At 44.3% G+C, this 25,771-nt stretch overlaps 1 protein-coding gene across 1 annotated transcript; it reads right to left on the bottom strand.

Annotated features, from left to right (window-relative positions):
- Positions 1 to 745: 745 nt before the first annotated feature.
- LOC118094079 (ovotransferrin) lies at positions 746 to 25,366 on the bottom strand. Its single transcript, XM_035134084.2, has 17 exons — positions 25,209 to 25,366; positions 22,502 to 22,671; positions 21,593 to 21,704; positions 20,511 to 20,705; positions 19,280 to 19,415; positions 17,178 to 17,233; positions 15,134 to 15,306; positions 12,963 to 13,140; positions 12,323 to 12,474; positions 10,039 to 10,129; positions 9,378 to 9,419; positions 7,870 to 8,034; positions 6,461 to 6,617; positions 4,177 to 4,241; positions 2,839 to 3,023; positions 2,309 to 2,492; positions 746 to 989 (listed from the first exon to the last, which is right to left on the bottom strand). Exons 1-17 carry the CDS (start codon positions 25,249 to 25,251, stop codon positions 949 to 951), a joined length of 2,145 nt encoding a protein of 714 aa, XP_034989975.1. The 5' UTR covers positions 25,252 to 25,366; the 3' UTR covers positions 746 to 948.
- Between the last annotated feature and the right edge of the window lie 405 nt (positions 25,367 to 25,771).

The raw sequence follows: 25,771 nt of genomic DNA, 5'->3' as shown, positions 1-25,771 counted from the left end.
CCCAGCTCTGATAATGTGCTGCCTTTACATGGCTTGGTTTGTTATGCAGGTTGACTCAGTTCCTTGAGCCACATGCTTTTAGTTCTTGCTTAGTGCTTGTGACACAGTTGGAGCTTGTGTAAGGATGATCTGCCTTGGCTTGGTAACCTGTATAGGTGTATTGCTTGGTAGTAGGTGATTTGTAAACAAATGGAGTAGCTGTACTGTGTGGGCTCTATTTTGGATGCAGAAACTCTACCCCCAGTACACACAAGCACCATCCAACTTGGCTTTGTAGAGCCCATCTCCCAAAGCTTTGCTCAAGTACGTGAACTGTTTTCTTGCAGGAATTAACAGGCCCAGGGTTGAGATAGGTAACTCTGAGAGGCAAGACAAATAGGAACTCTTTGCTTCTTCCAACTTTGCAAATCAGCGTTGTAATATAAACCATCTATAAATGGTTCCATGCGAGCTAGAAATGAACCTATTCCTCTATGCTGGTGTAGTGCTGAATCTTTATTGGCCTGAGTCAAAATCAAACTGGAGCAATTCTTGAACCAATTAAAAGCAAATCAACAACAGCAATTCCCTGATGGAATATAAGAGGGAAAATATATTTATTACAGTGGATCTTCTTATGTTCTTAGGGGTGGAGAATGTTTCAGCCCCAGCCACCATAGCTGGTAGATTTGAATAATGGAGGTTGTGGCTGTAGGTTCCCTACCCCTGCCCTAAAGGAATCAGTAATCATAGCCAACAGGATGAATTAGGTTGTGAGAGTTACTTTTATTTATTTATTTGCACTCGTGACACCAAGGAGTTAAAAAGCCATACAAAGAGAAGCTTGAACACACTTTGTTGTGATGTTAAGGAGAAAAGAAACAGTTGGACAGATCCATGTTCAGGCAAGAAAAAAAAATGGTGCTTGCAATGCTACTCATTCATTACAAGGAGCTGTTTTTCATCACATTAGACATCATGATGGTGGAAGTTGCAGACTTTAAGGAGTTCTGTAACATAAAAACAGAAAGAAGAGAAGAGAAATAAAAAGGAAAGTTGAAGATCAGCACACCAAAACAGACAAACTCTAGCAATGTTTCGCAATGCCCTAGAAACCATTGTACTCTCATGGAAATTTGTCTAAGACCTACTGGTAAGTCTTGGGTAATATCACTTCTTGAATATGGGTATGGACTCTCTCAAAGGGCTGTTTTGTGCAGACTAATGAAGGAAAGGGAGCATGAATAGTGTAGCTAGCTAATAACATTATATTTCATTCAGTTTTCCTATCTAGAATATTGGGGATAGGATGATTGCATAAGTTCTATAGGACTGAAAAACCAACATCACCATTCTGTGGCTTGACAGTAGTCAATGTAGCTTAGGCCTGTGGTTTCTGTGTAGCACATTAGCAGCAACAAATTCCATTCCTACAAATCCGTACCTCAAATAGCTTTCTTATTCTTTTGAGAACTCAACAGGATGAAAGAATACACTAATCATCTCTGAAGTTGAAAAAGGTGAGTTGCGTTGGCTCAGTGATGAAAACAGCATGTTCAGAGCTCTTAATGGTGTTTCTCTGTAGCAGGGACTGGGAACCTATGGTCCCCCAGATGTCATGCTCTGAAAGGCCTTTTCTTTGTTTTTAGATCTTAGTAACCTAACCTTTTAAAAAAGGGGGGGTGGAGATATCTAAATAGTTTTGAGAATGATCCTAACATTACAACTCATCACCTCTTATAGTAAATCTGCTTTGCAAAATTGTTATAGAATATAGTGGAGCACACATGTTTAAAAATTCACAAGCCAAAAGTGGGGGGGGGGGAGATACAACCTATAGTTTATGAAACTGCCTTTAAAAAAGTTCATGTAGCATTGGTCCTTATTGATATTTACTTTTTGCCACTCACTTAAAATGCCCTTTAAACTAGACTCCCCCAACCTGGTACCATCCAGATGTTTTGGACTGCAACTCTCATGTGTCCCAGCCGGCATGACTGATGGTCAGAAATGATAGGAGCTATAGTCCAAACCTTCTGGAGGGCACCAGATCAGGGAAGGCTGCATTAAAAAAAAAAAGATGCAGAACAGAGACGTGAAACCTGTGGTCCTTCAGATGTTGCTGGACCATAGCTCCCAGCATCCCTGACCATTGATCATGTTGCTGGGACTGATGGAATTTGCACTCCAACAACATCTGGAAAGCCTTGATGAGGAAAAATACAATGCTTCCTCTTAGACTATAAGAGAGTACTGTCTAGACTCCAACTGAAATCCAGTTTTTGCCTGAAGCTGACTGGTGTCATTCATCCCAGTGTATAATTGATACCTGAAGGTGAGAATTTCTTGAATCCAGCAATAGCAGTCAGATATTGCTCGCCAAGATAACCACTGACGGTCTTTTCTTTTGTGCTAACTAAGCACTGAGTGCCATCTTTGAACAAGCTATCTTTGGTTTCAGACTGGAACATTTGGAAATCCTCTTTTCTTGATCCAGTGATTCCGAAGAAATTCTGTAATAAAGGAAGAAAAGCAGGATTCAGTTAGCTGTCATGTTAAAGTTTTGGTCGCCCATTTTTTGGTTAAAGGTTGTGGTGATCACATGCCATCCAAATGGTGCGTCAAACGTTTCACAGTTGTTCTCTTCCTACTGAGCGCTCCTTAAGGATCAAACTGTTCCTACACTTCCCTTGATTGCTTCCGTGTGTCATTTGTACAAAGAATTTTGTCCAACTGTGGCTACCAACTGCAGAAGTTGTGTAATTTATTTACATACTATTTTTAAAAGCTATCACAAGCCAACAGATTTATTGTGAGGTGAGATCTGGGAAGTCCCCTTTAAAAAAAAAAAAACCTCACCTGTTGCTCAAGTAACACACGACGGACAGCGTCTGCTTTCCCAGGGGCTGCAACTACTCCATGAGTGGGAACTGTGGCCAGACCACATCTTACATAGTCAGTAACTGGACAGCGATCGCCATTAGGTTTCAGAAGTTCAAAATCGGTAGGCCTGAGGTTCGCTGCCCAAGCAGGTTTGTTTTCTCCTGGGGGGAAAAAAGAATGTTAAATATTATAAAGCTTTCATTGTTCTATTCAGGGATCTGTCAAGTGAGCACTCACCAGGTGACCCTGATGTTAGAGATGACATTCAATTTCGTTGTACTGTACTATGTACAATGACAATAAAGTTTCTATTCTATTCTATGTTACATACCCCACCAACACCTGCAGGGGGGAAGGCTTTATATATTTTGGTATCTGCATATAGTATTGGAACTTGCTTCTTTAAGAGGAATGGCTTAGCAGTGGCACAGTGAGAGGCCTAAGGGGATACATTTTTATGTAACTTCCATGAGAACTATGACAAGTGAAAGCAACTGAGTTTACCTGCTCCTTTCCCCCTTTTCTTTACAGCTTGTAAAAGCAGAGTGTATGCAAAGATTGTCAGTTAATAAAAGAAATTTTGTAAAAAGAAGGAGGAGGAGGAGAAAAGCAAGCATCCAAGAGCTGTCATTCCTACAAGAGGAGGCCCTTGGCTTCTTGCAATATGGAGGCTTCCTTGTAACTGGGAGCTCTGATCATGCAGGGTCCCCAGTCTCATGCAAGCCACCATATAATACAACAGTATATGCAAAGCTTCCCTTGAAACTGCTTCAGATTTCACACTTGCACTGGCGGAGGAAGAGGAGTGCGGGGGGAGCGCACTGCCCCCAGCAGCGCGATCCCGGTGGGGTGCCATTGTGGTCGTCGTCCCCGTGCGCTGGGCGCCATGCCCCACAAGCAGCGTGCCATGCCCCCAGGACACGCAACATGCCCCTGCAGGCGGTGCACCACACCCCTGGGACGCGCGCCAGCCCCACCCCGTCTGCTCTCCGCCCCCCCCCCCGGTCCTGGAGCATGAAACTCCGCCACGGCACACTTGGTCCATGGGCCAGCTGTTGGCCATCCTCAGTGTAACTCATGCAGAATTTCCCCTTCTTTTCCATGGACTTGCTAATTGGCTTGCTGTTTAGATGCTATTCTGCTTGGATCCCTCTTGTGAGCAGGGGGCGTTTATGGGCATGTAGTGATGGGGAAAATAGACATCCATTTGTCTATAAAACCTGTGGCCACTTTGTGAAATTTGTGTTAGATTAATTCTCAGGAGTAGGGCTCCTTGTGGATCCTGCTAAGGCCTAGCATGAACCTCCCACATACCTTGTGTGTTCTCCTCGACTGTGGTGTGTTTAACAAAGCATACATCTCCTGACTCAATCAAACACCTAGAAAATACAATTAAAAGAAAAATGTTAGTGTGGCATTTGTCAATTCCTTTGTATCAGACTGCTGAAATGAATTTGAATATTTCCAGTTATGTTGAAACGGATTCAAAATTTGCAGTGAGAAGTGAAAGACGCAATTAATCACAGGTGATAATTTGATGAGATGCTGTGAACTGAAAAGAGTTCTGGCCAATTCAGTAATGTTGAAATCACGGCAATATGCTGGCAACCAGATTTTTTTTTCCTATTTACCTGGATTTATATTTAATAGCCATGTCAAAAGTACAGATTAATATGTTTTACTTGAAGTGGGGAAAATGTTGTTTTTGCTTATTTGTGCCACCCACTAGGCGGAGCAGTGATTTCATTTGAGACAGAAGTCAAAACATCTTGGCTTGAAACTGGCTTTCAGTATCCAGGTTTTGACATGGAATATGTGAGCTTGTTGTTTGTGATTTAGTACCCAAAAAGTGATTGCTTCTAGGCTCCACATACCAGAGATAAGGGGGGAATCCTAAGTAGAGCTTTGCCCTGTGAATTTTAAAATTAATACTAATAAGGCCTATATCCTGCATAGGATTATGAATCCTGGGAATTCATGAAAGTTTTCTTTAAAAACAAACAAACAAACAACAACAACAAAATTCAGTGCTTTTTTTCTGGGTGGACGCAGGGGGACGCATACTCCTAAACATTTTGTGAATCTTTGTACTTTTGTTCATTTACTGTACGTATTTATTGTTCCCAATTTGAACTATAAAATGGTGGTTTTCTTGAGTCAAAACGAGAGTCCCCCGAAACATTTTTAGGGGGGGGGGAAGCACTGATGATAAAATAAAATAATAATACTAACAACAACAACAACAACAGGAGGAGGAGGAGGAGGAGGATACTGGGCCTGAGGAGGTATCTGATGGACTAATAGGGACAAAACACTGGATGGCTTGTTGCTGCAGCTGTTTAAGATTTCTCTTTGAAAAAGTCATGGGTACAATTTTGGTTCATGCTCAGAGTCTACTATTTTGGGAGACCAAGAAGACTTTCTCCCTCCCTCTCCAGATCAGATTGGTTTGCTGTTGTGAAGAGATGAGTTGCCTATGGTATGCTGATGGATTCACTCTCAAGAGTCATCTAGAGCTCTTTGTTCTGACCTCTAAGCAGGCATCCCCAAACTTTGGCCCTCCAGATGTTTTGGCCTACAAATCCCATGATCCCTAGCTATCAGGACCAGTGGTCAGGGATGATGGCAATTGTAGTCCAAAACATCTGGAGGGCCGAAGTTTGGGGGTGCCTGCTCTAAGGTATCTTTGTTCATGGTATTTGGTCTGGGTTCCATGGCTTGGTTGTGGGATTGGGGTTGGAGTGGGCGGCCTTTGGGTGCCTTTCCACTCCTATGATTATATGATATAGTAAATCTGTAGGGATGGGTGAATCTGTCAACATCACTTTCAGTTTCTCATTTTTCCAGTCTTATGTGGAGAATGGAAATGTGGAGGAGGGAACTTAAGTTTGTGGCTATTATTTTTTAAGTCCCCATGATTCACACCCGCATTTTAGTGTGAATTTTTACTAATGCACACATTTTCCCAAGCCATTTCCCCTAATATAATGCACTGTATATGCCACTTTCACTAACAAATACATTCTCAGCTCCTGTCAACCTAGCTGTTCGAAAGCACACCAGTGTAAGTAGATAAATAGGTACTGCTGCAGCAGGAAGGTAAACGGCATTTCCGTGCGCTCTGGTTTCCGTCACAATGTTCCGTTGCACCAGAAGCGGTTTAGTCATGCTGGCCACATGACCTGGAAAGCTGTCTGTGGACAAATGCCAGCTCCCTCAGCCTGAAAGTGAGATGAGTGCCGCAACCTCACAGTCGCCTTTGACTGGACTTAACCGTCCAGGGGTCCTTTACCTTTTTTTTTTTTTTACCTACCCTAGTAAATGCATTTTTGTAACATTACTTGGATGGAGAACTACACAACAACACGTGAAGAAGTGTGAATTTTGAAGGATGGTTCAGTTTGTGTTTCAGAAATGCAAATTAGGTAGGCTCACCTCTAAATGTGAACTAAAGCAATTTCCCCTCCATCCCTAGTTATTAGCTACCATAGAGATACGCACCATGTGACTGGCACCCACATGGCTGGGGACAGTTTGGCCTCTCATTCCTCTATCATCTCCTGAATAAGAGTTTGTTTTTAATATCCAAGTTACCTACCGCAAAGCACCATTGTAGCCGTAGTATATCTCGTTGCTGCTAGCTTTGCACTTGTGTTTGTCAGCGAGTGCCCCGCCAGTGCCAGTGCCCTTGCACAACTTGCAGAGTGGACTGCTAGGTGGTGACCCTGGGGCACAGCCTTCGCTGAAGAATGTACCTGACAGGAGAACATGGAATAGTCACTTGGAATTCCTCTGTATCTGTTCTTGCAAGTTGGCCACATATTATATTTGCAGTGAAATATTTGCACACAAAAAAGGATAGATATTTGGAATGCCCAATAGAACAGAGGAAAGTGGATCCCCCCCCCACATCTTCTTAAAAATTCAGTCTTGTTGGCTGGCAGGCTACCTATCTTATTTTAAAAGTATCCCACCCATCCCAAAAATATTTTGGTTGCATCCAAATGTAGTCATTTAGAATAGATTCACTGAAATCAAGGAATGACCTAAGTCAACCATGATTTCAATGAGTCTGCTCTAAGCATGACTATGTCAGGATCCAACATCCCTCCCCCCCCCAATCTGATGGTTTATCAACCATCTGGATTACCACTATAGACTAACGAAACATTCCCAGCCAATCCAACGGTATTCTTCAAAAGGCAGTGCCATACATTTGTACTCAGCCATTCTTAAGCAGGCGACTGGAATGGCAGATTCTCAGCACTCCATCCTGGCTAGATATCACAAGGTGTACACTCACAGATTTCAGCAACGTGGTAAAGTGTTGGGAAACATTTTTTGTTGAATAGTATTAAAGCAATGTTGCGCTCACAGTGCCATATTTTACTGCAACTAATATAAAATGGGCAGAATAGCGCTGGGCTGGGCAGAACAATGCAAAGCACTGGCTAACTGTGCTGCAGGAGCAGAGTGAGGTTGAATAGAGTGGAAGTGTCTATCTCCTAGTCCTTCCCAGCTCCCACAACCTTGCTGGTTAGGGTGTTCTGCCATGTAAAGCCCTGCCCTTTTAAAAGGACAACAGCAGCGCTAAACAGTGGCATGCAGTGAATTTTTTTCATAGGGGAACAGTTAGGGCCGGAAGTGTGAGCTTGCAAAGGTTATTAGGTGGGGGTGATGTCACACATGTAAGCATCACACCTCCCTCTTAAGCTGGGCAGAAGCTTCCCAGGCTTTGGAAAGGAGGCACCAGGTTTCCGACACATAATATATAGGGTGGAAGCATCTGTGGGTTCATAAGCCCTGCTTCCTATGCAACTTTGGGACAATTGCTATATATGCTATGAATATAAACTAGACAGTATGCATTATGCGCTGGACTCCCTGGAAAAAGGGTGAGATGGCTTGTTTACGTATTTAAACAGGTTGTATACCACTTGGCCACATTTGGCTCCAAAGGGGAGTCATGTGCAAAGTAGGTAAATAAGTGAACATGAGGTCACTCACTAATATTGAAGTTTCCAATGTTCTCCTGGTAAAGCAAGCCCATGGGGATGTTCCAGCCAGCAGTCCTATCAACACCAGTATGGCAGGACTTCTTTCCTCTCAATGTCTTCCAGTTGAATCCGGTATTAGCTTTCTTGACAACAGCGACAGCAGTGTAGCCCTTTACTGGAGGCAGGGGGAGAAAAATCTCAAATAAGACCTCAAATCAAATGAGACCTTAATCAATGGAGGGAGGGAGACAAGTTGGCCAATGAGAGCTTGTAATTCTCTCACATGCTGAATGAATGAGTGGGTAGGGTCTTGGCTACCTCTCTATTGTTGTGTCCTTATTTGAAAAATAGGCACAAGTCAAAAGGATGCTTTGCTCATAGACCAGTTTAAAAACTGGGTTCTCTGTCCTGGCTCCCACTTTCAGATGAAAAACCCAGACTCCCAGCTCAGGAAATCCTGAAAGTTTTATTAAAGAAATCAGCTGCACCTCTGCTTCACTCAGCGGTCACGCCTGCATTGATAGTGGTGTGCCTTCAGCAATGACGTGGTCCAACCCTATGACTGTCCCTCTACCACCAGCCTGGCCAGGTCTGCTCAGCCACCAGGGGAAACGCTCTCGCAGGAGACGGGGGTGGGCCTGGTTTGGCTGGCTTCTCAGGAGGTGGGGTGGTACCTGCCTCTGTTGGCTCCCCCTCCTCTTCTGAGCTATCTGACCACCAGGGGGCGGGACCCTCATTCCTGGCACTGCTTGAGCTGTCTCTACAAAAGTTTTTTTTTAAAAAAAGGTAAAGGTAAAGGACTCCTGGACCTGGTCTAGTCAATGGTAACTATGGGGTGCGGCGCTCATCTCACTTCAGTCTAAGACAGCTTTCCGGGTCATGAGGCCAGCATGACTAAACCACTTCTGGCACAACACTGTGATGAGTGCCAGAGTGCACAGAAACACTGTTAACCTTCTGGCCACAGCAGTACCTATTTATCTACTTGCACTGGTATGATTCCAAACTGCTAGGTTGGCAGAAGCTGGGACAGAGCAACAGGAGCTCACTCCATTGCACAGATTCGAACAGCCGACCTTCCGATCGGCACTGTCTCTACCTACACCCTTCATGGAATTGTCATCCTCTACCTCTTCTGACACACCCTGCCCGATCTTGCCAGGCGCCATGGAGACCACGACACCCACCATCTTTGCCAATAGTACTGGATTTGAAAGAGTTTTAAAGCTGGCAAGTACATTTATATAAATATGAACGAATATAAAATTATATTTATATAAATACAGCTTGAAATGGAAGTATAATATTAGATCCTGTGTCTCTGTCTCTCTCTCTCAAACAAACATTGCACAAAAAGGTTTGTCCATGTTTTCAGCTGTTGGGTTGTTGTTTTATGAGTCACATGTTTTCTGCCCTGGGTAAGATATAGATTTAGATATAGATATAGATTTAACAAATGAACAAAAGCTTTAAATTCTAGGTTTACTCTCAATGGCTGTACGTCCCAGAGTTACCCACCTGTTGCCTCTCTTTCTGGATGGGCACATGCATCAGGGTCGGCTACAAAGAGAATGAGAAAGAGGTTCTGGACACAATATTCCAAGACAAAGAGTTGTATCCAAAGTAGCACTAATGAAGTCATTCTGCCAGTGCAAGGATTTCTGCTTCCGCCTGTCCTCCCCCCTTTAAACCTTTGGGGCAAATCTCGGGAGTGTGCGGGGTGCATGTGTGGTGGTGAGTAGGGGGGAAGAAAATGAGGGGAAGTTCTGTTGTGCAAACAGAAATCCTGATGGGACACGCTAATTGAATATCGCCCCAAACCCACCCAGTTTTTGCAATGCCACAACAGCGATGGGAGTAAAGCCATTTGTGGTCACAGACCTGAGGGACAGACACAAGATGCTTCCTGAGAACTTATAATAAAAGTGAATCACACGCAGAGCATTGCTTGGCACACCTTCGCGGTGATGTGCTCTCATCTGAAGTGACAATATGCTAGCCCATTTAGATAGGTACAATAAACACAATGCAAAATTGGTGTAAAACATTGAGCCTGTGGTCAAAATTCCCATTGGGCCCCTTGCAGAACTGTAATGAAGGTCTATCAGAAGTTATGTCCAGATGTGTGCTTGTGATAGTGTGGACTGTATTGAGTCAAACTGCCATTTTCCATACTTACAGTAAACTTCAGCCATCACTGGCACCAAACCGCACACTCCTGCAGTGTAGACAAACCCTCCATCCAGGCTTATGGCATCAGCCTCATCTTTCTGCAAAGAACATCAGATATGCTAATAGCAAACACATTCTCATCATGTGAAATATTTTATATAGCCAAGACAACATCATCCATGCATGAAAGGGGGCATCAGAAAACGTGCATTGTGTTTGAAACAAATGTGTTGCTCAGGGGCATTATTCAGTCATTGCTATCTATTGCAATGTAGCTGCTTTCTTGGGGGAGGGATTATGAAGGTGTGCTTTTATTGCGTAAAGAGCACTTACAGCGGTACCTCGGAAGTCGAACAGAATCCGTTCCGGACCGCCGTTCAACTTTCAAAACATTCGGAAACCAAGGCGCAGCTTCCGATTGGCTGCAGGAAGTTCCTGCAGCCAATCGGAAGCTGCAGAGTTCACATCGGACATTCGGGTTCCAAAGAACGTTCGAAAACCGGAACAATCACTTCCGGTTTTCGATCGTTCGGGAGCCAAAACATTTCCCCCAAAGCATTTGAAAACCAAGGTATGACTGTGCGGGTATCTACTCAAATGTGTAAGAGAGCCATATACATATACAAATGTAAGAATCTGGACATAACCAGTATTAGAGAAAACCGTTTTCTTTTTGTTATGCTTGCACTTTCCCAGTCAAATTGTAAAAGTCTTAAGCCACAAAACACATGCATGTGCCATGAAAGCCTTCCTCAACCTGGTACTGTACTTTACATATATTTTGGACTACCAGCTATGCTGGCTGGAGATACTGGTAGCTATAGTCCAAAACATCTAGAGATCACCAGATTGGTTGACCTTTCTAAAATTTAACCTCTATGTTGCATAAGAGGAAGCATGTTTAAAATCGTGTAATTCAAATTTAAGTTTTGCAGCTTGACATTAATCTCTCAGCCTTCCAGGCACTGAGTCTGGAAGGTGGAAAATAAATACACATTGTGAAATTAACGCTATATTAAACTTCTTTGGCTGCAGTCTTGCTCACAGGTTAGTGAGCTCTGACTAGAAAGAATGGGGAAGACTCAGAAGCTAGCTTCCTCCAAACATTTCAGTGTGTCTGAGCACAGAATGCACACGGTTGGTAACGTCCACACCAACATTTAAAGTACTCTTAAAGCCCTTTGGGAAGGGGAAGGCAGTAAATGACACTTGAGCTCCTTGGGAGAAGAGGTGGGGAAATAGAATAGTGCAGTACCCAATAGGATGCCCTCCAGACGTTAGACTACAACCTCCATCAGTCCCAGACAGGATGGCAAATGAAAAGAGATCATGGGAGTTGTGGTCCAACAACACCCAGAGCTTACTATAAGTATATTGGATATCCCTGAGATTCATAGGTCAAAGATGGATAGGATAGCGTTCTGAGTGTGCAGGGGTCATTCTGCACGACGCAGAAACTGAGTCCCTTCCGATTCATCTGTGGGGGTAGAATGTGTAAGAGCAATCTTGCCAAACTGGTTCCTTTATTAAGGGAATGACTTTGGTTGGCAAGTTAAGTAGGATGATCAGCATAATCAAAGAGGTTTCCCTGTGCTATAGAACAGGGGTCGGCAACCTAAGGCCCATGGGCCGCAAGTGGCCCATGGGGGTCGTTTAACCGGCATTTGAGCCACCCCTGAACCAAGCCACCCACTTGACGAGTCCCCGTGCGCTGCGCTAAACCAGCGCAGCATGGGGGCTCGCTTCTGCGGGGCCGAAAATCGTGTCTGTGTAGATGCAGACACTGGAAATCATGTGCATGTACATGATCCAGCCCACAGAGGGATTGCTGCTGGAGTGAACCGGCCCAGGCGAGGTAAAGCTTGCCAACCCCTGCTATAGAACAAATGAGTGGGAGTTCCCGCTTCATATGAAGATATTTTAATTTATGAGAGATTTCTCTTCGCTATCTCATTTAGATTTAACTACCTGTGGCCTTTTAGACATGGGCGGGATGGTTTTAATGCATTTCTCTTTCCTCTTGGCTTTAATGTCTCTATGTGGGGTGTATTGTATGTCCATTTATTTGGTTGTAAGTTGTTTGCTGCCCTGGGCAAGATAAAGCAACTAACAAATTTAATAAATCATTTTTTTGAAAACTACAGTTCCCAATATTCTTGGTGTGTGTGAGGAAACATGCTTTAAATGTGTGATGTGTACACAGCCTCAGAAGCAAAACCACACCAGATGGAAGCAATGAAACCCAAGTGGCAAGGTGCAAGGGAAAGGGATGTGCAGCTTGAAGCACTTACTAAGATCTTGATGATGCAGTCATCAGGACTTTCTGCCACAGCACACTCAATGGAGCCTCCGCTCACTCCACTCCATGAGTCGCACTTTGTTTGTTCAGCCTTGCCCACTGCACACCACCTGACCCTCCCTTCTGTATCAGCGGAAGGTCTGTCTAAGGGATCAGAAAGGAGAAAGTCACTTAACCAGGAGTTCCGATGCCTCATTGTGCTGCAAATTAAGTGCTGGTAGAGGGAAGTGCTGGTGACAGCTGCCCCAAAGTCCAACCCTAATTGGCACCAGTGCTGTTACATGTGCCGGAGAGTAGAGAATACCAGCAGAGATACCTCTTACCACATCTACCTACTGTGAGGATCTGCACCTCCAGTGACAGAGCTGGATCTAGGAACACACTCCAAAATGCATTTGATCCCATCCAGGTCAGGCAATGTATCAACTTACTGGATCTGAGAACCACTCACCCACAGAGCCTTTGTCTTGTCAGGATTCAGATTCATTAAGCTAATCTAGCCTGCCACTGCATCCAGACACCAGCCTGGAGCCTTCTCAGCTATTCCCAGTTCAGATGATACAGAGAAATTGAGTCGGGTACCGCCAATGTATTGATGGTCCATACCCGGTAGCAGCTGATCTCCTGCATACCTTTTCTGATAGCCCGAATAGCACTACAGTACTGGGAGCCCAGGTAGAGTTGAGAATCCATTAACTCAGGTACACGAAGAAGATTGACAGCAGAATCCTTAAATAGAAGGTCTTTGGAAGGACCTTCAGGAGAACCAAAAAGTTTGCAACCGGATTGTGCGTTCTTGGAAGATAGCTCCTAAGATATTCATTGAAGAGTGAGAAAGGGTAAGAAGAAAACGCAAAGTCAATGAGAGTTTTTAAAACTCATGATACTGTATATGCATCACCACCGCCAACCCTGCTAAAAGCAGGCCAATTCCATCTCTCTCCACCCCTTTTATTTTCCAGTGGACACCTTCAACATTCCATTGGTTCACCTGCCCTCAACTTAACTGCTAGACTCACATAGTCTACCTGACTTCCACCTCCCTTTTTGGGGTCTAATGAAACAATGAAGAAATGCAGGACTGTAGTGTAATTTATTATTATTATTATTATTATTGTTACACTATATATTTTTACCCCAGCCACTCTGGGTGGCTCCCAAAAGAGGACTAAAAACAGAACAAAACTTCAAACATTAAAAACTTCCCTAAACAGGGCTGCCTTCAGATGTCTTCTAAATGTCAGATAGTTATTTATTTCCTTTACATCTGATGGGAGGGTGTTCCACAGGTCCTCTGCCTGGTCCTCTGCCTGGTTCCTTGTAACCTCACTTCTCGCAGCGAGGGAACCATCAGAAGGCCCTCAGCACTGGATCTCGGTGTCCAGGCTGAATGATGGGGGTGGAGATGCTCCTTCAGGTATACTGAGCCAAGGCCGAATTGTGCTCGGAAACGTACTGGGAGCCAATGTGGATCTATAAGGACTGGTGTAATATGGTCTCAGCGGCCACTTCAAAGGTGCCCCCATGCAGAATGCATGGTAGGGTCTCAGCCTGCGTACCAGATGGAGCTGGTAGACAGCTGCCCTGGACACAGAATTGACCTGCACCTCCATGGACAGCTGTGAGTCAAAAATGACTCCTAGGCTGCACACCTGGTCTTTCAGGGGCACAGTTACCTTACCCCATTCAGGACCAGGGAGTCCCCCACACCTGCTCACCCCTTGTCCCGCCAAAACAGTACTTCTGTCTTGTCAGGATTCAATCTCAATCTGTTAGCTGCCATCCATCCTCCAACCACCTCCAGGAACTCACATAGGACCTTCACCGCCTTCACTGGTTCTGATTTGAAAGAGGTAGAGCTGGATATCATCCGCATACTGATGAACACCCAGCCCAAACCCCCTGATGATCTCTCCCAGCGGCTGCATGTAGATGTTAAAAAGCATGGGGGAGAGGACAGAATCCTGAGGCACCCCACAAGTGAGAGCCCATCCTCCAACACCACTTTCTGGACACAACCCAGGAGGAAGCAGTGGAACCACTGTATAACAGTGCCCCCAGCTACAGCTCCTCTAGATGGTCCAGAAGGATGTCATGGTCAATGGCCGCTGAGAGATCCAGCAGAAACAGCTTTCATCTTTGTCCCTAGCCCGCTGGAGATCACCAACCAGCGTGACCAAGGCAGTTTCAGTCCCATGGTGAGGCCTGAATCCCGATTGGAAGGGTTTCAAATGGTCTGCATCCTCCAGGCGTGTCTGGAGTTGTTCAGCAACCACCTGCTCAATCACCTTGCCCAAGAATTGAAGATTTGAGACTAGGCGATAGTTGGCCATATTGGCCAGGTGCAAAGATATTTTTTAAAAGAAGCAGGTGTTGGTCTGCCGTAGTCGAAACAAAATAAAAAATCCTTCCAGTAGCACCTTAGAGACCAGCTAAGTTTGTCATTGGTTTGAGCTTTCATGTGCATGCACACTTCTTCAGATACGGTCCTGAAGCAGGCTTGTTTGTGTATGTTTCCATTACTATGGGTTGTAGTCACCTAAGTCCAACCCACTGCAATTAATGAACTAAAGTTAGTCCTATCCATTCATTTCAGTGGGTCTATGGAGAGTAGGAGTAGCATTTAATATCACTCTCTGTGTGTGTGCATTTCTTAATTTACAAACTTGCATGCTTGGAAGTCCCCCATAGGTCTTATAAATCTTATGTGCCGTTGTGGGTTTTTTTTTTAATTGGCCACTATATTGTAAATTGCATTGGGATACCTCATTGAAAACAATTTATGAAATACAGACATACATACCATTGCTTTGGAGAGGACCGTCCAGATCTCATCTGCCCGACCGTCGGTACTTCGTGCTACCACAGCATGAGCAGGGACTCTAGCCAGAGAACACTCTTTGTACTTCTCAATAGGCTTCCTAGTGCCATCATCACAGAGCAGCTCATACTGGTTTCTTTCTTCTGCACTGAGAGCTATGAAAGATTTTAGCAAGATTTAAAGCCAGGTATGTAAGATAGGTTCCACCCTGAAATGCTGAGAAATGAGAAGCCCATAGACTCATAGAATGGTAGAGTTGGAAGGGACCACGAGGGTCATCAAGTCCAACCCCCTGCAATGCAGGAATCTTTTGCTTGAGCCCACAAATCTGAGATTAAGAGTTTTGTGCTGTGGCTAATGATGAAAAACAATGAAGGTGAAACTCTACAATTACATGGTACTGATTCCACCTGTATATACTGAGAGTCCATCTAGTATTACAATGCTTACAATTTCCTGCAGGAAAGCATTGTAGTTCAACTGTGGAGTACATGTTTTGCAGGCAAAAGGTTACAGGTTCAATCTCCAGTATTTCTGGGGAAGGCTGGGGAAGAATCCTTTCTGAAACTCTGGACAGCTACCAGCAGCCAGTGTAGACAACACTGAAACAGTAGTTTGGCTAGGCATAAGGCAGATCTTCCAATGTTCCTTCCAAGGAATGCTCAAGTGGTTACTGTACTACATCTCTGTAAGACAGGGTGTTTGATCTTAGGATACAATAAATGAAGTCAACCAGGTGCTGGAACAGCAGAGGGAAGGAGTAGTACATTACAGTAGTACATTACCTTGGCTCCCAAATGCCTTGGCTCCCAAATGATTGAAACCTGGAAGTGTTTCAGTTTTCGAACGATTTTCAGAAGCCGAACACCCGGTATGGCTTCCACAGCTTCCAATCAGAAGCTGCGCTTTGGTTTTTGAATGGTTCCGGGAGTCAAATGGACTCCCGGAACGCATTCTGTTCGAAAACCAAGGTACCACTGTATTTCTGTTTAATTGTGGCTCGCAGTTGCTATTAATATGATTCTTCCCAAGTTGTGTTTGGAAGAAACAAGACACAAATCTTAAACTTTTATATATACCTTACATAATGAGATGAATGGTCTACATAACAGGATCCTACCCTCCCAACTCATGCTTCTGTGGTTGCATGGTTGGAGTTGCACTATGTGATGCTCAGGTTTCCCTCCAGCCTTGTGATTGTGTAGCTTGAAGACTGAATGCTGCAGAAGAGGTGCTGATCATAGCCACACACTGTAAATTTGAAGTACTCTTATACAACTTATACCCCTATTCCCTTCAAAAAGCCACTATTCCTAGCATGGCTCGGCAATCAGCTGCTCTTCTCAGGAAACTCGGGAAATTGTAGCTCTTTGAAGGGAATAGCAGTCTCCGAACAACGCTCAGCACCCTTAACAAACTAGCAACCTCCCCTGGATTCTTTGGGGGAAGCCGTGACTGTCAAAGAGGTGGAAATTAATCTTGCCAGCAATTTGGAATCAAAGAACTATGAGTTGCCTTCAAGATCATATTGTACGGTAGCAGGATGTAGTAATAAATAAGGAAAGGAGAATTTGAAATTAGTGGTTGTGAGTAACTAACAGACTAGACAGGATCGCTCTATACCAGTTTTATTACACTGCTGTTAAATTTGAAAATAACTAGTTTGCATCTCCAGCTTTAAATATTAGACTAATTGCATGACCTTTCCACAAATAAAGTTGCATATTTTTTAGCACTTGCTACACTGCGAAAAAAACTGATCCATACAGGTTTCTGCACATATAATCAGCCTTCATAGAACCAACTCAGTCCATGGAACTCAACACAAACTGACTCAAAAATGTGAATTCCGTCTGCACAGTGGGTTGAGCTCTACTAGGAACTTGGGGGCAGGTAGTGTGGTGCCTTCCAGATTTTGTGGACCACAGTCCCCAGCATCCTTGACCTTTAGGCAGTGCTGGCAGGGCCCTGATGGGAGCTGGAGTCTAACAACATGTGAAGGGCTAAACTTGCCCTCCGTCCTTACCTAGTACAGTTGCGTCTTTCACAAAGGCCACATCTCCAGCTCCATCTTTCAGACATCTAGAAGAACAAGCAGAGGAAGAAATATCAGATCAATTGAATTTTTGGGTCCTTACACCAACCTTCTGCATGTTCAGAGAAGCAGAAAGGAATTACAGATCCTGAGCATACAAAACTACTATTGTCTATTTTGTTCAGCGCCAACAGAACGCAGAAGTGATACAGTCCAGACGTGAAGAACTTAAAAATCATAGTACAAAGATAAAACATGGATGGACTCAGGAATGACCAAGCATGGGAAATGAGTAGTAAGAGAGTGGAAGAATAGGTAAGGTGAGGCTTGGATTGTTCCAGAAAAACTTTCTTCCGGAAAGGAAAGGTTTATCGTGAGGAAATGGAGAGGGAATCAGACATTGCAAGTTGAGTGTTCCAAAACAGACATCATAGCAAAAACTCACAATATAAACAACAAAGAGTCAGGTAATACCTTAAAGGCTAACAAATGTATTATGATGCAAGCTTTTGTGGACTTTATGATCTGGAATTGTAGTCATCAAAAGCTTATGTCACAAGAGTATGCAGTTCTTAGGGTGGCACAAGTTTTTTTTATCATGTTTTCTGCAGCAGATTGAAATGGCTACCTCACTGGAAATTGACAATAAAAGTTCATTTTTCCACAACCTGATGGTAGAACTTTACATTGCCATGTAGAGATATTTAACCAGTTTCATGCTACCCACGATAACCAGAATATACAAGACTTTGGGGGCATTTTAATGCTTAATAATAATAATAATAATAATAATAATAATTTATTATTATTTATACCCCGCCCATCTGGCTGGGTTTCCCCAGCCACTCTGGGCGGCTTACAACAGAAAAATGAAATAAAATAATCTATTAAACATTAAAAGCCTTCCTTGGTATGCTTGCCACATACTGTAGTTCTGTGCCACAGAAACTACTGGGAGACTTCCACACACTCAGCCGTTTGTGCATTTATTGCGCAAAAATAAAGAATCTTCATCTCTTTCTGCACTTCTGCAATGATTTGCACATGCATCCACACACAAAAGGGCAATGTTGCTATTGTGATGGCAGTACAGTATAAACGTCACATGTTCTGAAAATGTTACTGACATCTGTTGGATATAATTTCCTGTCCATGCTTGCACTATTATGTGAAACTTTGTTTTCCTTCATTATTTTTTAAAAAATGTATTTACTTACGTGGAAAATGGCAGCTAAGCTAGCCCACCCGCAGCAATGTCTAGCTGTTTCGGAAACATTCTGGTTTGTTTTCCACTGTTAATAGAGTGGATTGTTTTTATTCCTTTGTAACAGAGTTCCCCGTCTCCTGTACTGGAGTGTACATCTGGCTAAATTTTTGTTTTTAACTCTAAAAGACATGTCACAGATTTTTTGATTTTTGTCAAGATCATGGCTGGGGAAGAAAGTGTTAAAATTCAAATCCCCATGTACTACAGTCCTGAAGAACATTCCCTCCTCCATGGGCCTAGCATGAAATAGAAGAAGAAGAAGAGGAAGAGGAAGAGGAAGAGGAAGAGGAAGAGGAAGAGGAAGAGGAAGAAGAAGAAGAAGAAGAAGAAGAAGAAGAAGAAGAAGAAGAAGAAGAAGAAGAAGAAGAAGAAGAAGCCGCCGCCCCTGGAATAATTGCTAACTATCATTTAAAACAGAGTTTCCAGGAAGCTGAAAGCATCACCTGTGTATAGGGAGCCTCTCATCTGATGCAGGGTAGAGAATCCACTGCACAATAGCAGCATGTATAGCTCTACTTGTATGTTTCTAAATAAACCAAATATTACAAAAACACCCCATCTCTGCCAAAAGAAGGTAGCGATGCTCTTAGGCTCTCTTGCTGTTCAAGGAAATTGGAAGTGTACCAACCACCAGTCCTTTGATTGTCCAGAAAGGCTCTCAGGTTGCATGTTTCCAGTGTTAGGTTCAAAAATTGTTTTCTGCCTTTCAGAACAAACCCCTTCTTTTCCTGTTTTGGTTATGAAGCACCTGAATTTCCTAGGGCTATGACACACACAACCCCCCCCCCCCAAAAAAAAAACCAAATGGAAAATGCATGTTACTTACTGAAAAGCCCCTGAATATCCAGCATATGGGTCATTCCGGCTGCATTTTTCATCACCTTTTCCAGCACAAATGCGGCACAGATTTGGCTCATTTTTGCAACCCGGGACACAGGAGCCTGAGAAAAACTTGGCTACGGCTGTAAAAGAAGACCACACAGGCAAAGAATTGGCAGCTCCCTTCTTCTAAATAGCATTCACCTATTAGTTAGCATCAGGGATGGGTCAGCCACACAAACATCTCAGTCATGGCCTCAGGACGCAATTATTGTCAAGGGCAGCACTCGCCTCTTGGTAGAAAGCAGGTGGAACACAAAGTCCAAGGAGTCTCTGTGACAGGGGTGATGAACCGTGGGCCTTCCAGGTGTTGCTGAACTCCCACCATCCCTGGCCATTGGCCGTGCTTGCTTGGGCTGAGGGAAGTTGTAGTTCAGCCACATCTGGAGGGCCAAAGGTTCTCCAACCCTGTTCTGTGACGTCCCAGAAAACAAATCTCAGTCCTTATGCTGTTTCAGCAACTGCAGAGGCATACAACTTGTGATAGACATCCCAGAAGCTTCTGCAATGTTATATTGGCAAGGTAGGGCTGGGGAAACCTCTTTCAGCCCAAGGACCACATTCTGTCTCAGCTTGCCTTCTGGGGGCCATGTGCCAAAACAAAAGACGGGTGTGGCCTAAACAAAGCAGGAGTTGGCCTCCTCCATCCTCTCTCATGCGCGCGTGCACACACACACACACACACACACACAAATTTACACAAGTGCACACATACACAGAATACCAGGACACACTTCTCACATCATGCTCTGCAGCCACTTGGGTAAATAAAATGTGTTGCGTCAACCCTGGATTTTATACCTGGTACCTATGAAGAGTGGCTATATGTAAAACATGTGCTGGGTTAGAATGCCAAAATTCCCAGAGGGTGTACACCAGGGATGGGGAACCTGAGGCCTGGTTGCTGAATGCAGCCCTCTCTATCATGACACTCCTCAGGCCGCCACCCCGCTCACCAGCCCTGCTCTGCACCCTGTGAGTACCGTACTTTTCCTTGGCTCGAATGCATCTCTGAACTATGATAACACCTCTTGTTTCTTTGACTGGAGGATGGAAAGAAATCTCTGACTTCTGTGTGGCTGGGAAGTCATCTAACTCAACAAAGGTCTGGTGAACCTTCCTACCCGTTCTCACTCCTTCCACATCAATCTCGTGGCTTTCGTCACTCTGCTTCTTACCTTTCTCTATAGGTTCTGTTTCTGCTCCAGCCCATTCTATATGACCAAGACTCAACAGCCGCCCCACTGGCATAACCCAGCCTGCAGATCTGCCCAAGCCAGTGTGGCAAGATTTCTTCCCTCGGAGATCAGCAAGTGACTGGACGGTATTTTTCTTCACAACGGCCACGGCATAGTAACTGGTAACAGATTCTCCTGACAGAGAGAAAGAGAGAAGGCATATTGTGACCTGTGCGGCAATGAAGAATAATAGAATTGTAGAGTTGGAAGGGACCCTGAGGGTCATCTGGTTCAACCCCCTGCAATGCCGGAATCTCAACTAAAGCATCCATGACAGATGACCATCCAACCTCAGCTGACAAACCTCCAAAGAAGGAGAGTCCACCCACCACCATTCGAGGGAGTGTGTTCCACTGTTGAACAGCTCTTACTGTCAGAAAGCTATTCCTGAAGAACTTTCCTACTTCTCCTTCCCTAGTCTGGAGACCTTCTCCTTTTGTCTACTAAGTTTAAGAACAGCTCACTAGAGTGTATTATTACAGGATACGGCTTGCAAATTCAGCAAAACTGCATACAAAAATCTGTATGTTAGGAGAAATGCACTCAAGAAGCTTGATGAACTTTCATGAGGTCTTTAAAAATAATATCTAATCTGATGCAGAAATGTGGAGAGCTGAATTTAATAATGGAAAAATGAGAAGCTGGAAGAAACCCAAACGGACAGATTATTCCACTCCTAGCACTAGAGAGTCAGTGTGGTGTAGTGGTTACAGCATTGGAATAAGATCTGGGAGAGTCCACCACAAACCAAGGGAGTCCATTCCACTGTTGAACAGCTCTTACTGTCAGAAGGTTCTTCCTGGTGTTTAGTCAGATTCTAAACTTGAAGCCACTGGTTCCAGTCCTATACTCCTACACTCCATGGGCATGTAAGGCCTGCTCCAGCAGCACTCTCAGATGAACCTGATGGGTCTCTAACCTCTAACTCTGATCCCTCTAACTCTGAACCCTGATCCCACCTCGGGCCTTGCCACAACACAGAGCACAACAGAATTCTCAAAATCAGCCCTGTTGAAATTTACCTCCTGTACTTGTGCCATAAACTTCGGCTACAACCGGCCTCAAGTTGTACGGGGCCAAGCCTGCATCATAAGTGAGACCACCATCCAGGCTGACAGCGTCTGCCTCGGAGGCCTGAAAACATATAAGAGTAGACAAATGGGAAGAAGAAAACACAAATGGGAAGGAGAAGTGACAGGAATGAAAGGAGCTAGAAAGACTATTGTACCACACAGTGACAGATGGACCCCAAAATTAACTGAGCTATCTTCTCTTTTTTTCACAGTGCCAGAGTCAGAAATGGGGTATGGAGCGATCTTAAACTGATAATTTGGCCCAGGGGATCAAGAAGGGACTTCCTTTAGTGTTCTAGTTGCCTGGGACTTTGTTTTAGGTTGCCGCCAGGCCAATATTTTATTGTTTTAACCTGTTTGGATCTATGGCCCCATAATAAAGTGATTGGCTGATTACTGTTTTAACCACTCAAACCATTTTCTGGCAAATAACCCATACTGGAGTCTGAAAAAACAGTATACAGGCAAATACTGTTTTACCATTGATCCCTTCCAGGTTCTATGACCCCAGGGATTCTGCCAGCCACTTCTGTAATCAGTCAGAACTTTCCAATGTGTGTCCCTAGTCCAGGTTCTGTCTCATGGGCCGCTTCTAGCTCCTGCTTCTGACCCTAACCAGGGCACTAGGATCTTTGAAACGAACCATTTTCTGCAGAGTTGACAGACCCACCAGCAAAAGTTTAGTTCGTCTTGCACACCGAATTCAGGGAAGTCCCCCAGTGTTTGGGTCCAGCTTCCACTAATCACTTACCGCAGTGTGTATCTGAAGAAGTGTGCATGCACACGAAAGCTCATACCAAAATATAAACTTAGTTGGTCTTTAAGGTGCTACTGAAGGAATTTTTTTATTTCACTTACCGCAATGGCACTGATGCAGTCATGGGGACCACTCTTCTTCACACAGCTGAATTGTGGGAAAGATGCAGGTTGCTGGGAGGCACTTAAGCATTCCTGCAGTCTTTGACACTTGTTGTGCTCAGCCGTTGATGTTGTACACCATCTTACCCCGGAAGATGCAAAACAGAATGCTGTGAAGAAAATGAAGGAGGGGAAGTGTTGTGATATCATGGGCCATGAATGACAATAACACTGCCTTGTCTGAAGTCCACCTCCCCAGATGTATGGGATTTTCTTCCCATCTGTGCCATTGTCTAATACTAAGATCAAGGTAGGAAGATTTGCTCACCAGGTTTGTGTTATTCCAACCTTCCCCAACCAGATGCTTTGCACTGCAACGTTCATCAGGCTCAGCCAACATGGCCACTGGTCAGGGATGATGGGAGCTGTAGCCCATATCATCTGTTGGGTACCACGTTGTGGAAGGCTGTATTAAACTAACCTTGACTATCAAGGCAGAAAATCCTGAAGATCTGGAACTGCTCCTAGATGCCTACATTAGGTACACATCCTTGAATTGCTGTTTCCTTGTTGTCCTTGTAAATGAGATTTTCTCAAAGCTGTGTGTTTTTCAGTGCATCTCTGCAGATTCTGTTCATCAGAACTCTTTTGCTTAACCTACACACAAGAGCCTCAATCCAGGTCTTGCACTGCATCACACTGAGCAGTCGCATACTGGCCCCAAGACAAAGACTCGGCTGTTTAGAGGAACGCAACACTCTTCGTTTAGTCTGATGTTGCAGTACTTAAGGGCAATGAATTATTTCAGTCCGTGGTAGCTGAGATTTTTATTCAGCCTGTGGTGATGTCAACTGGGCTGTCACAAGTCCAGCCAGAGCTATCACATTCTGGATCGAAAGAGTCTGGAGAGATTGCTTTCACACTTTTAGCCACACATGCTCAAGTGGCTTTAAGCTGAGTATGTGATAAAAGGGAACCACATGGGGTGAAGGAACCCTCCTTTGCTTGACCCTGTGCTAATTTCAGTTTGTTGGTTAACTTTTCTAGAAGGGCGGTTTCGCACACAGTCATCCCAATACATGTTTGTGTGTGCTTCAAGAATAAAATCCTGCTAGCACCAAAACTCGGACACATATTAAACACCAGGGGAAGAATCCCTTTTGTACTGAAAGTAATGTGCTGGGGAGAGGGTTTCATTGGGACCACATGATGGGAGGTGAATGAGTCAAGAACACATCTCTTCCTACTCCCCACAGTACCAATCCTAACTGTCGCTTCCTCCCAACACCAGACGCATTAATTGCACTCATGCAATTAACACAGCCCTATTCATTGTGGCTTAATTCCAGTTGATTTGAGTCTAGCCCTCATTAGAAGAAGGGCAATAGCTCAGTGGTAGGGCACTTGCTCTGCACACAAGGCATCCCCGAGAATCCTGGGAAAGAATTCTGGAAGCAGTGGTCTGTTAAGGGTGCTGGGTATTGCAGCTTTGTGAGAAAGAAACTGCCCTTCCCAGGATTCTTTGTGATGAAGATGTGTGTTGGATGTGCTTTAAATGCAATGGTGCGGTTATGAAACCATAGATTACATGCAAACATGGGGCTCCCAGTTTGGGGAGATTTGCAGTAGGGAATCGGCTGCCAGGAGGAGGGTGTGAAACCCTTTCCCTGACTGCATCTCCCTCAAGCTGTTTCTACATCTATCTTTCTGCAGCTGGAAAACAGTTGGGAAGAAATACAGGAGGATTTGACCACCATACTGTCCTCCCCAAGTCTCCCCAACAAATGCCCTTTGTACTACATACACTTTGCCTTCGCTAATGTGGGTTTCTGAACCATTTCACAGAGGAATATGCAATTCTGCCCCCCTATCCTGGTCCAAGCACATCACCATCGTGGAATTAATAATGTTACTGGTGCCCTTTCCGGAAGGTAGAGTTGCATACCCCAAATATTATTCATTAAAACCTATCTTGCTGTTCACTGTACCTAACACAAGCTTACATAACTATATATTTATAGTTAAGCACTGTTTCAATCTCTAAGAAAGATATTCTGGTTCACGGTTCAGTGTGTGCATAAACGGAAGCTTCATCACTTAAAGTTCAGACCCACACTATACAGTACATTGAAATTACATGGCTTCCCCTCACGCAAGATTGTGGGGAATGTAGTTTACCTTCAATCAGTGCTATTTTTCATAGAAAAAGAGGTGTTGGAACTCACCATGAATGCACCTTGTTTTCTTATAATGACAGTGGTGCCCACCTGAGAGGTGCCAGAACTGAGTTCTGACGAGTTCCAGCTGGAAAAAAAGCCCTGCCTTTCACACAGCTATAATCCCCAGCACCCTTAACAAACTCCAGTTCCCAGGACTTTTGGGGGGAAGCCATGTGCTTTCAATATATGGTGAAGGCTTGACAGAAGACAGCAGAAGCATTCAACTCAGGAGAGCTTTTGGACTGAGACCTCAATGGAAGGCGGGAACTGCTGCAAACCAGTGGGGCTTTCTGCCATCCCAAACTAGGACTTTGCTGTTTTCCAGAGGGAAAATATTTGAAAGGCTTGCAACCTATTTCAGAAATTAAAGTGGCCTGATTTTTAAAGGGTTGCCATTCTCTGAGCAGCAGAAAGGTTGACTCTAATTCCACCTTGCAGCCTTGAAGTGCCTTTGACTTGCCTCTTTCTGCAAGCCTGCATTCACTTACCCAGAAGTGCAGTGAACAGCACAGCTTGGAGAGCAAGCTTCATGTTGTGCTCTTCCTGGAGACTTTGAGAGAGGTGTTGCAGAGTTGTCTGTCACAGACTGCTCCCACGGCGTCTGTGAGGCTTTTGACTCAAGCAGCCTTGCCTTTTTATAGAGAGAGTGGACTCTGCAGTGTTAGCAGAAGCAGTGACCCAACTGTGTTTGTCTGCCCTTGTTTCCCAATAGCTCCTGCTCCCCGCCCCCTCCTCCCTCCATTTGCAGGAAGAATGTCACTTTGGCAAAGGATTCATATGGACAGACAACAAGAGGGGTTGAGAGGCTTCACATGGGAAATCCCCCTGTCATTTTAATTCTTCCTGGACCTGAAGTACAATGATAAACTGGCAGTAACACCTTGTCTGTTCCTTCACCACCATTGTCGCAAAGGCAAACCACAGAACAGCCTGTTTGAGGCGGCTCTGAATTTAGGCTATTTGTGTAACAAGCCTACTCCGTTGACATTGATGTGTGTTTTGCCATTGATTTCTTTAAGAATAAAATTGTAACCTAAATCATATACCTGCT

The sequence above is a fragment of the Zootoca vivipara genome, chromosome 5 (assembly GCF_963506605.1).
Source record: "Zootoca vivipara chromosome 5, rZooViv1.1, whole genome shotgun sequence".
In the NCBI taxonomy this organism is placed as follows: Eukaryota; Metazoa; Chordata; class Lepidosauria; order Squamata; family Lacertidae; genus Zootoca; species Zootoca vivipara.
Note: the sequence above shows the minus strand (reverse complement) of the source record. Positions and strands in the feature narration are given on the sequence as shown.

Coding starts and splice junctions, on each gene's coding strand:
- LOC118094079 (XM_035134084.2), bottom strand. CDS start 25,251: ATGAAGCTTGCTCTCCAAGCTGTGCTGTTCACTGCACTTCTGG. Junction 12,475..12,962: donor TATTCGGGCTATCAGAAAAG/GTATGCAGGAGA, acceptor CTGATCCCTTAG/ACAGACCTTCCGCTGATACA. Junction 9,420..10,038: donor AGTGATGGCTGAAGTTTACT/GTAAGTATGGAA, acceptor TTCTCTTTGTAG/CCGACCCTGATGCATGTGCC.